Source organism: Mytilus trossulus, chromosome 8 (genome assembly GCF_036588685.1).
Source record: "Mytilus trossulus isolate FHL-02 chromosome 8, PNRI_Mtr1.1.1.hap1, whole genome shotgun sequence".
Classification (NCBI taxonomy): Eukaryota; Metazoa; Mollusca; class Bivalvia; order Mytilida; family Mytilidae; genus Mytilus; species Mytilus trossulus.
The window spans coordinates 15,835,756-15,847,888 of NC_086380.1; the positions used below are offsets into that span (position 1 = coordinate 15,835,756).

General features: G+C 32.0%; 1 protein-coding gene across 4 annotated transcripts in view; it reads right to left on the bottom strand.

Annotated features, from left to right (window-relative positions):
* Window positions 1-9,465: 9,465 nt before the first annotated feature.
* Window positions 9,466-12,133, bottom strand: part of LOC134680603 (uncharacterized) — a 32,224-nt gene continuing 29,556 nt past the window's right edge. For 3 of the 4 annotated variants that reach the window (XM_063539709.1, XM_063539710.1, XM_063539711.1), the window contains one exon: window positions 9,468-10,993. In XM_063539709.1, coding sequence (XP_063395779.1) covers window positions 10,546-10,993 — 448 coding nt within the window. In that variant the 3' untranslated portion in view covers window positions 9,468-10,545. Of the gene's footprint in view, window positions 10,994-12,133 lie in introns of all 4 variants that reach the window. The other variant, XM_063539708.1, reaches the window with a different exon arrangement.

Sequence of the window (12,133 nt, forward strand, 5' to 3'; positions counted from 1 at the left end):
GAGTCGTGGACACAAGGAAAACAGTGTTTGGGGAGATAACTTCTACAAAGAAAAGTGTTCGGATACGCAGGGAAAATTTCAAAAGCGCATAAACTGTTCGATATCATATACCAAATATCAAAGAGACATATTGCCAAACAAATGTTTATCGCAAGAACAAAATTAGGCGGAAGAAAAAAAAAATATTCAGAAGAAAAACAATAGGTCTTTCCACAGAAAAGTGGAAAGTCCTAATAATCAGAACAAAAACAATAGGTTTTCCCACAGAAAAGTGGAAAGACCTTATAAAATATTATACTGGATGACACGCCGCCAAGGATAAAAAGGTGTCAATCGGCTGTTGTCAAGGACAACCACAATACCGATTCTATCAGGTGTTCCCAGGATCATCTTAAATGATGTAATGAAAATGACACATGTGTAGTCTTCTGAATCCTCATTGTACTATCAAAATTCAGACAAGTTTGAATATATTCGGCCGTGTACTGTTCAACTTTCAGATATTTTAGATTTCAATGACAACCACTAATATTGATAAAATTGAGAATGGAAATGGGGAATGTGTCAAAGAGACAACATCCCGACCAAAGAAAAAAACAACAGTAGAAGGTCACCAACAGGTCTCAATGTAGCTAGAAATTCCCGCACCCGGAGACCAGACATTGGGTTATCGTAATCAGTAATCATAATCAGGTGTAATTGATTACATTTTGCAGTGTAATTCCATTTTATCAGTAATCATGCCATTTCTGATTACAAGTAATCGTAATATGTAATCAATTACATTGCAAAAACAGGTGTAATCATGATTACTTCTAGATTACTTTAAGATTACATTCATATGATAACTTGCTGATTACAAATCTTGTATATATATATGAAAAGATTTTGATAGACAAGAAGAAAATATGAAAATGTAAAGCTAGAATGAGAAATCATAAAACTAGTATTCACAATGAAGGGACCTTGTTTAATGTTATAAATTGTAACATCTTTATATCAAAGTATAACCAAGTGTTTTATTTTGTTGACAGTTTACTAAAGGAAATTGTCTTTTCAATATTTCGTTGTGAGATTGAGCTCTTATGATACCTGTACAAGAATATGTCTTGAAAGCATTTGTTTTCCTTGTTTGAAAACTTCTTATATTTACTCCAATATCACAAAAGTTTACCCAATATTTTTACATAAACTACATTGAAATTCAAAATCTTTTAGTTCTAATTTGACTTTGATGGTCGACATAAATATATGAGCCCACTTTGGAAGTTAGAACAAGACTACCGGACTTGTAGATAATTTATACCCTGCGTTTTTCTAGTCATAACCATGACATTATTTTCAAGTGCAACTATTTTCACTGAATTTTAGCTGTTGTTTACTAGTATCTGGTTTTCTGTGCTTTATTATCCAGAAAATTTACTCATTCATTAATCTTTATTTGTCTTATTTCGATTTCTATTTAACTAATTTCTTAGATGAAAGTGACAGATCAACAAATTCATTAGGAGTAATCGTTGAGTAAACTGTTCGATATCATATACCAAATATCAAAGAGACATATTGCGAAACAAATGTTTATCACAAGAACAAAATTAGGCGGAAGAAAAAAAAATATTCAGAAGAAAAACAATAGGTCTTTCCACAGAAAAGTGGAAAGTCCTAATAATCAGAACAAAAACAATAGGTTTTTCCACAGAAAAGTGGAAAGACCTTATAAAATATTATACTGGATGACACGCCGCCAAGGATAAAAAGGTGTCAATCGGATGTTGTCAAGGACAACCACAATACCGATTCTATCAGGTGTTCCCAGGATCATCTTAAATGATGTAATGAAAATGACACATGTGTAGTCTTCTGAATCCTCATTGTACTATCAAAATTCAGACAAGTATGTTTATAGTCGGCCCTGTACTGTTCAACTTTCAGATATTTTAGATTTCAATGACAACCACCAATATTGATAAAATTGAGAATGGAAATGGGGAATGTGTCAAAGAGACAACATCCCGACAAAAGAAAAAAACCACAGTAAAAGGTCACCAACAGGTCTCAATGTAGCTAGAAATTCCCGCACCCGGAGACCAGGCATGGGGTTATCGTAATCAGTAATCATAATCAGGTGTAATTGATTACATTTTGCAGTGTAATTCCATTTTATCAGTAATCATGCCATTTCTGATTACAAGTAATCGTAATATGTAATCAATTACATTGCAAAAACATGTGTAATCATGATTACTTCTAGATTACTTTAAGATTACATTCATATGATAACTTGCTGATTACAAATCTTGTATATATATATATATGAAAAGATTTTGATAGACAAGAAGAAAATATGAAAATGTAAAGCTAGAATGAGAAATCATAAAACTAGTATTCACAATGAAGGGACCTTGTTTAATGTTATAAATTGTAACATCTTTATATCAAAGTATAACCAAGTGTTTTATTTTGTTGACAGTTTACTAAAGGAAATTGTCTTTTCAATATTTCGTTGTGAGATTGAGCTCTTATGATACCTGTACAAGAATATGTCTTGAAAGCATTTGTTTTCCTTGTTTGAAAACTTCTTATATTTACTCCAATATCACAAAAGTTTACCCAATATTTTTACATAAACTACATTGAAATTCAAAATCTTTTAGTTCTAATTTGACTTTGATGGTCGACATAAATATATAAGCCCACTTTGGAAGTTAGAACAAGACTTCATTTTATTGAGAAATTGAATAAATTTCGTTTTTCATAAATTTGTGATTTCTAATTTTTATTCTTTACTAACTTTGAACTCATCAGTATAAACAAGTTTATGTACTTGTACAGTGTATACATATGGCATAATATTACAAAAAGTATGCATAGTATTAATTATTAATTTCATCAAGTATTAAAAATTTTCAAACAAATAATGACAATCAACCACTTTTAACTTTATTGATATCGTTATTAAAACAATAAAATGTTAATACCAAGCTCACCTATTGTCTGTTTAAAAAATGGAATTAGTGATTAACATATGTAAAAAACATTATTGCTTAAATGAATGTTTCAATTGTATCCCAACAGACAATAAACTATACATGCTATACTTAATTATTTTTTCCTTATTTGTTCAGGTTTCGTTTGTTAATTCGACAGTTGGTTAAAATTTGAAGAAAACATAAAGTTATATCTTTTACATAGAGAAAGGACACTTGTCTATAACTATTTTTTTCAAATTACACATGTTACACTGTACTTGTCTATAGATTCTTTTAAATTCTTTTTTAAATCACCAAAATTTGCTTTTTTGTGAGGATAAAAAACTTTGATATTGCAAAATACAATTTAATTATAAGTAATCTAAAGTAATCATGATTACTTTAAAGAAAAGTAATATAATGTAATCGATTACATATGAAATAGGATGTAATCGTAATGCAATCAATTACATTTTATTAGCAAAGTAATTGTAATTTAATCAATTACATTTTAAAATAATCGACCCCATCCCTGCCGGAGGCGTCCTTCGGCTGGCCCCTCAACAAATATATACTAGTTCAGTGATAATGAACGCCATACTAATTTCCAAATTGTACACAAGAAACTAAAATTAAAATAATACAAGACTACAAAGGCCAGAGGCTTCTGGCTTGGGAAAGGCGCAAAAATGCTGCGAGGTTATACATGTTTATGAGATCTCAACCCTCCCCCTATACCTCTTGCCAATGTAGAAAAATAAACGCATACTAGTGACAATACGCACATTAAAATTCAGTTCAAGAGAAGTCTGCGTCTGATGTCAGAAGATGTAACCAAAGAAAATAAACAAAATGACAATAATACATAAATAACATCAGACTAGTAGCAGTTTACTGACATGCCAGCTCCAGACTTCAATAAAACTGACTGCAAAAATTATGATGGCATCATATGAACATCCGGATCAACCATTTCCGTAAGGGGTTTAGTATCATACCATCATAACATTTATGAGAAGAACATAACCCGTGTCATGCCAACAACTGTTTTTTTGAATAAATGTGTTTAGTTCCGATGCAAAGACCCTATAAGTGAATCAATATTAACGCCAAAATATGCAATCTTTAATGACCTGACAACAGTATCGTAACTATATATTATTTCATTTAAAATAAGTCTATTCAAAGGTTTTGTTAGTCTCTGAGGTGAATACTGACACCTTTGTGCTTTATAAAGAAAATTTCCATAACAAATATTTCTCTATAACCGTAAAAATTGTAAAACCTGTGAGATACTTTTATCTGATATCCACTTTCAAAGTAATTTAACCACAACAAGTTACAATACACACAGTTATGAGAATTTGAATTGCACTGCTTCCAATATTGTGTACGGTATTGAATGTACTCTTTGTGGATTAATCTACGTCGGGGACACTAGACAAAGACTCAATTTTAAAATGAATAATCATCGGTCTAATGTAAATGATCCTAATAACATTACATTTTTCTATATAAACATTTCAATCAGCCTGGCCATTCTATTGTTTCAATGAAAGTCCGGATTATAGAGAAAATATATCATTCAACAAAAGACCCCATATTGAGTACACCATATCGTTTACAAAGAGAAAACTTTTGGATAAGAGAGTTAGGAACATCCATTCCCTATGGACGCAATAACAAAATTGATGGTGTAGGTATTTTGTCTAGTCTCAGGTATGTACTGTCAATACATTCAAATTATTTAATACTTCTTCTCGACGAAATAGAAGTCATGGTCACAGAAAATATATACCACCTGCTGTGCACACCGTGACAATTGATAGTCTGTTAACGTCTTTTCTCGTTCTGTTTTGTATAAATTAGTTGCAATAATCATGGACATTGCTAGCCATAGACTATTCATACCCGTATCGACTACATCCAAAAATGAGGAAAAAAGTATTTCTTTTAAGGTAAAATTCTAACCTTAGATGCTGTATATATTAGCAATATTTTCCATCAGAAATCTGTACAAAAACTAGACCTGATTAAAAAAGCTACACCTATTATTTCTTTAACTTACACCAAGTCTCTTGCATCCAAGATTTTAAACCACAAGAGGGTTTCATAGGCCTTTAACATCAAAGATGTGAAATCCAAGCCTCCGGATTGCTCATGTGCATCAAAATACAATATAGTGCAGCTGGTCATGTTATTACTGGTGACCTTGGCATCATTACCAATGAACATCTAAGAGAGTTGTTATCCAAGGGACCAAAATATAGAATTTCCCTGCCCATCAACTGGAAAAAGAACTTCAGGTAACTAATGGATGCAGGTGACCACTATGCAAGAAAGTGGGTAAAGCGCAGACCAGACGAACCAGAACTGGACACTTTGTCTGAATGAATCAAAGCTATTCGAGCATGCTTTCAGAAACGCATTCAAAATACTACGACGTACTATGAGTACAAGAGTTACTAACCCTTTCAAGAATCCGGATGTTTTGGATGCTTTATCCTCTTTGCATGACAAATATGTCGTTGTTCAAACAGATAAAGCCTCCAATAGTATTGTCTTCATATGTAAAAACCATTATTTGCAATGTCTCACAACAGAGCATGGAATAAATAGAACTACTGGTAATCCTACATATTCTTAAACATCATTTACCAAGAACAAATTTTATAAAATCACAAATTTGTCCTTCTTTCTTTTGGTATCAACATCAAAGAAAACGAAGAAAATTTACGATCATAATGCTGGATACTATAACTACACAAAACTTCATATAAAGAACGATACATAGCTGGGTCATCAATTTGTTGACTAAACATCTTTCTAAAGTACTGACTGACTACTATTCTTTCTACAGTTAAAGATGGGCTTCAAAAATATTGTGATGAAATATATTCTACCAGTGGTGTTAACAAGATGTGGATTCTCAAAAATTCTAAAGATCTACTGCTTAATCTTCGATCACAATCTTTGCAACTTTGCAGCAACATAAAGACTTGATTTTTCTACGCTTTACACTACTATTCCCCATGCTCAGTTGACAGATCGTCTTTACCATCTCATTAAACAGAGCTTTTTCTATAGAAATGCGAATCTAAGATACAAACTTCTTGTTTTGGGTTACAATAATTCATATTTTGTGAAGAACCAAACTGAATCTAACAGAAAATATACCGAAATTTTATTATCATAATGCTGGACTTTTTGATCGACAATATATTTGTTGAGTTTGGAGGATTTATATTTCAACAGACAGTCGGTAATCCAATGGGTACTAATTGTGCACCTTACTGGCCGATTTGTCGTTGTTCTCGTATGAAGCAGAATTCATTCAGAACCTTCTAAAAGACAAAAAGAAAAAGCACCTCGCAAAATTCTTTAATTTTACTTTCCGATATATTGATGATGTCCTAACATTAAATAACCCTTATTTCAGCCAATTGTTACATCTCATGTATTCCAGAAAATTTGAAATTAAAGTCATATGAAACGAGTGAGTGGTGAAAAATAATGTTTATCCAATTCTTAAACCAATGCATGCATACATCATAAACTTAGTCCTCTGTGCACGAATTTCTCTTTTTTACGCAAATATATCGTTTAATCGTCAATTTTTCTTTCACTGTTTGTTATGATTTAACAAATATAGCTGCTCATTAAATGCCGTGTATTGGATACGAAGTGTACCGATTGTCACCTTATAGTAAACATATAACAAAAAGTATGGGTATTGAGCACGTGTTTAACATGTACAATCAGATAATTGTTTATTCTAATGACATGCGTATTGCGATCACTTGAATTTTACGAGGAGGGTTACGCTCAGGTCACTATGCAAACGGAAAATATGTCGGTGAATTGGTTCCTGAAAGGAATCAATGAAAAATAATTAAACTTTTTTCTAAATGTGGACAAATTAAAGAATTCTCCTCAGAAAAAAGTACATGTTCATAAGTTGTATAATGAAAACTATCTATTTAGTAATAAAAACATATGCGGATTTTTTTTTTAATTTGAGGTTTCATATGACTTTAGGGATACTACTGATACTAGAAGGACTGCTTCATACCTTGATTTTTCCTCAATATTGACACAGATGGACGCCTTCACACGATCATCTATACTAAACGGGACGATTTCAACTTCCCAATTATCAATTTCCTATTTCTTAGCAGTAACATACCATTTGCCCCTTCGTATAGTGTTTTCATATCTAAATTGATACGTTATTCTAGCGCATGTTCACACTTTACGGACTTCATATACAGGAGTGTGTTCCTAACGCAGAAACTGCTCCAACAAAGTTATGACGAGGACATATTAAAAATGACACTCCGTAAATTTTATGGACACCATCACAAATTGGTTGATCCATACGATCTGTGTTTGTCCAAACTAACTAAGGACTTTTTTACCACGTGATAGATTGTGGTTTGTCAATACGTCGTCTGATCTTTTAATTACCGAACGTTACTAATTCCCGATTGTGACGGTTTTGCTGAGTGTGAATTCGCATTGCTATAAGACGTGTCACGGTACTATCCCAAATTCATTTACACAGCTATTTTTGCAAAGGTACTATTTCTGTACTAAAAATATGTAGTACTGGAAATTTACTTTTAATATTTAGTACTATTTCTTTACTTTAAAATTATTGTAATATTTAGGTACTTATATTTCAGAGATCACCCCTAGTTTTTGGTGGGGCTCGTGTTGTTTATTCTTTAGTTTTCTATGTTGTGTCATGTGTACTATTGTTTTTCTGTTTGTCTTTTTCATTTTTAGCCATGGCGTTGTCAGTTTGTTTTAGATTGATGAGTTTGACTTCCCTTTGGTATATTTCGTCTCTCTTCTTTTACAGTACTTGATTTGTACTAAATATTTTAGTACAGAAATAATACAATATTCCATGTTTGAAAATCATGATTTTAAGAGATTTGAAATAGGAAAACTTTCAAAATGCTGAAAATGTAACGGTAGTATTAAAAAATGTCTAGTATCTAAATTTCAAGTACAAATTCAGTACTGTAAAATACAGGTTCCTAAATATTACAAAAGTTCTAAAGTCACAAAATAGTACTGAATATTAAAAGTAAATTTTCAGTACTACAAATCTTTAGTTCAGAAATAGTACCTATGCAAAGTAGCTGTGTATTAAGTTTTGATGTTATATTTGTTATGCTCATCGGATTTTGTCAAATGTTTTAACGTTTGTAGTTATAATTTTTTTTCTCTGTTGTATTCAGGTGATATGGTAAGGATAATTAAAATCTCCCAGTTTATTTATTTGTTTTTAGTTTGGGTCAACGAAATTTATGAGATATATTTGGTTTACAGTTTGATTCAGAAGAAAAACCGACATAGCACAGTAGATAATACAATTAATTATCTAATTACTACGGGTAACCACAGTTTGATATTAATTAGTATTGTAATTTTCATTGTTATTAATAAATGTTTTATCAGTATTACAAATCTAATCTTGAATTCTATCCTAATTCTATCTTATTTTTGGGAATTGTTTTTTTGAAAATCAAATGTGACGTCACTTTGTTCGTTTATGGCTTTGGCTAACTCGGCTGTGGATTTTTATGTGCTGATTTATGTTGTTTTATGTCATTGTTCCGTTTTTTATTCTGTAGTTAGTCACCACTTCGGTTTTATCATGTATATCTATTATATAGTCAATTTATAAAAAAAAAAAATGTTTGCAAAAGTATGAATTATTCTTAACAATAAGGATGTTATTATCCAAGGCAGAAAACCCTAGGCACAACTTTTCTGAACTTTTGGTCTCTAAATGCTCTTCAAATTTGAACTTGTTTTGGCTGTCGATTTTTTTTCATCTGAGCGTCACTGGTTAGTCTTTTGTGGACGAAACGCGCGTCTGGCATATTTAATTTTAAACCTGGTACCTTTTGTTAGCTATTATTCGTGTGTTTCTCTGTCCTATATGTTCTCCCATTTATTTGTATTGTAGTCCTGTCATGTAATGTTGCCATTTGAATGTTATATTTAACGTTGCCATAAAAGCGGGAGGTTTGGCATGCAACAAAACCAGGTTTAACCCACCATTTTTCCTTAAAATGTTCTGTACCAAGTCAGAAAAATGGGCATTGTTATATTGTAGGTCGTTTCTGTGTGCGTTTCATTTTAATGGTGTATTTCTGCTGTGTCGTAGTGTTTATTTTCTCAATCGATTTATGAATTTAGAACAGCGGTATACTACTGTTGCCTTCATTTATCAACTGTATATTACTACCAAATAATGATGGCGGTTGTAAATACTAAAGACACATTTGGTATAGAACGTATCTTTCATCGAAAATAGTAACTTGAAAATATATTAGCTTATATATTTTCAAATGAAGTTCCTATTGGAAGAATTCATAATTTAAATAGTTTATCAGCATCGATATTCAGATGTCTGGTATCTTGTTTTAAATTGTTGCTTAGCTTCTTTCAATTTTTTTAATATTTTCTAAATAGGTTTTTTAAACGGCTGACACGGGGGAAAACAACACTTTATTCACGCATTGGAATGTCGTTTGATTTGTAGGATAACACATATGTTAGAAAACACATTTTTTAATATATACTATCAATGAAACTAATAATAACACGATATCAACCTCCTCGTTCTTGTAAGATTTGTATTGCTTCATACGTCGCTTCAGATGTATTTTTTGTTGGCTTTCGATGATCTTTTCGTTGTTTTTCTTTATGTTGCCATTGCATTGTCGATTTTTCTCTTACGTTTTATTAAAGATTATTTTATCATTTAATGTGATATCAGTTACAGAAAACGTATTATTTTGATAATATATGTTTGTTATGAAATTATTTTCTCATTAGGCAAACGAGATATCAAGGCCTTTTCCCTTTATTGAGAATTATGGATACAATTATTGGGGTTATCTTGCCCTGAAGAAATGAATATAAGGCCTAGGTTTCACTCACAAAATATTTCATAAAGTAAAATAAACATTTGTTTTAGTATTTTGCGTCGTTTTAAAGAATTTACTACAGATTTGGTATAAAATTTAAATAGGTAGACAATTTTTGTATAGTTCTGATGCAGATGAAATATTGAAATGACCTAATGATGAATTTTACAAAGATAGACGATGTTTACACGTAAGAGAAGCTTTACCTAGTTTGGTTACAAAACCAAAAGGTAATTATACGTCAAGTGATTCACCTATCTCACCTAGTCAAAAACCATTTTTTTTCACCATATTTTTTGGCCAATACCTGTACTAAGTCCGGAATATTAAAATTGTTTCCAATTGTTTTGTTGGTTGATTTATTTTAACGTTTGATAAAGATGTTTAGTACGCTTTATGAACTTTCCCCATTATGCTTTTACTCAAGAGGTCGGTATTTTTGCAAACACTTTTTGTTTGTTCAATTCGTTATTGTCATGCATCCATGAAGCGGATAAAATAGTCGTCGTGTTTTGTTCTATTACATCCGTTCTTATGCGACAGATTGGACTGAAAATATCCGAAAGTTAGGCTTTAAATAATTGAAGGAAAAAGACACACTGTTGTGTGACTGTATTATAGAGTAATCATCGTCTGTATTCATCGCAAACAATCGATGACATATCGAAAGGACTCACGTCATATAGTTTTAAAAAATCTTTAAGAATCGTTGGAAGTATTAACTTGTCGATAACCGGAAACACAGATGTATCTTCATTCACGGATCTGATATGTTTCCGAATTTGTGTTCGAGCAAGGTTCTTTAACCTTTGCGTTCTTCCAAAGTTCCCTATTTGATAGTCAGTATCAGATACGGTAAGATCATATCCAGCAGCAAAAAATGTTGCCTCTAATGTCTTTTTATCAATACATCGAGAAAACTTGCAGTGATTGATATTTTGACATAAAACATCTCCAAGCTTGTACAAGTTAGGATCTACTCCGTGTTGTAGTAACATAACTGCTGTAGTACAAATAAACCACGGTCCAGGTATGAGTAAGGTCGTTATAGTTTTCTCATAAACCTTACCTCTCCTGTTGAAATAAAAGAGATGTAAGCTTTAATAAAGATTTTTTTACTTTTCTACATTGGCTAGAGGTGTAGGGGGAGGGTTGAGATCTCATAAACATGTTTAACCCCGCCGCGATTTTGCGATTGTCCCTAGTCAGGAGCCTCTGGCCTTTGTTAGTCTTGTATGATTTTAAATTTTAGTTTCTTGTGTATAATTCGGAGTTTAGTATGACGTCGATTATCACTGTACTATAAGCATATTTTCAGGGGCCAGCTGAAGGACACCTACGGGTGCGGGAATTCTCTCTACATTGAAGACCCATTGGTTACTTTCAACTGTTGTTTGCTCTATGGTCGGGTGGTTGTCGCGTTGACATATTCACCATTTCCTTTCTCAATTTCATTTACGATCTGACTGAAATACATCATGTGCCAACGATTCGCTGTCTGACTTTTGTATGATAGGTATTGTACAGGACTTCAAAACGGCCATGTATGACATTAAACCAATTACACTTATTTCTTATCCAAATTATATTCTAGTCATACAACCTGTTTTGAAAAAGAAAGTCAGTGAGTCAAATATTAGAAAATATGTTTTGTGCCTCAAATTTAATGTTTTTGCAAATATAAAACATGAATGTTCAGGACGAGAACAAATTAACAATATATACTAAAGACACGTCCTGTAATAGAAATCGTCGGATTTGATGGTTACGATAATTGTAACTGTCACTAGAAAATTACGGTAACTTGGATAGAGACAGAAATTTTGCCTTACAACATATCACCTAAGGACCCCTTAGAGAGTTGTTGCAACGGTTCTAAACATGCAGAGAGTGTGTCATTCCTTTTTCCAGAAAAATCGTATGTAAGGTCCTCATTTTGACTGTAAGTAACGGCGTACTTGGACATCCCGCACAGCCAAACGCATACTTCATTTCTACGAGGATTTAAATGCCGTTCAGAAAGTGCCCACAAGCCCGTGTTGTCCCCATTGGGTGTCTGATATACAATTTTAAATTATATACCACCAATAAGTATGGCTTCAAATTTAAAATTGATAAGAATAACTATGTTCACTGACACACTGCCTCTGTGTATATTAGAAAATTATATTTTCTATAAATAATTTCAAATGCATTGTCTATCATTATGCATGA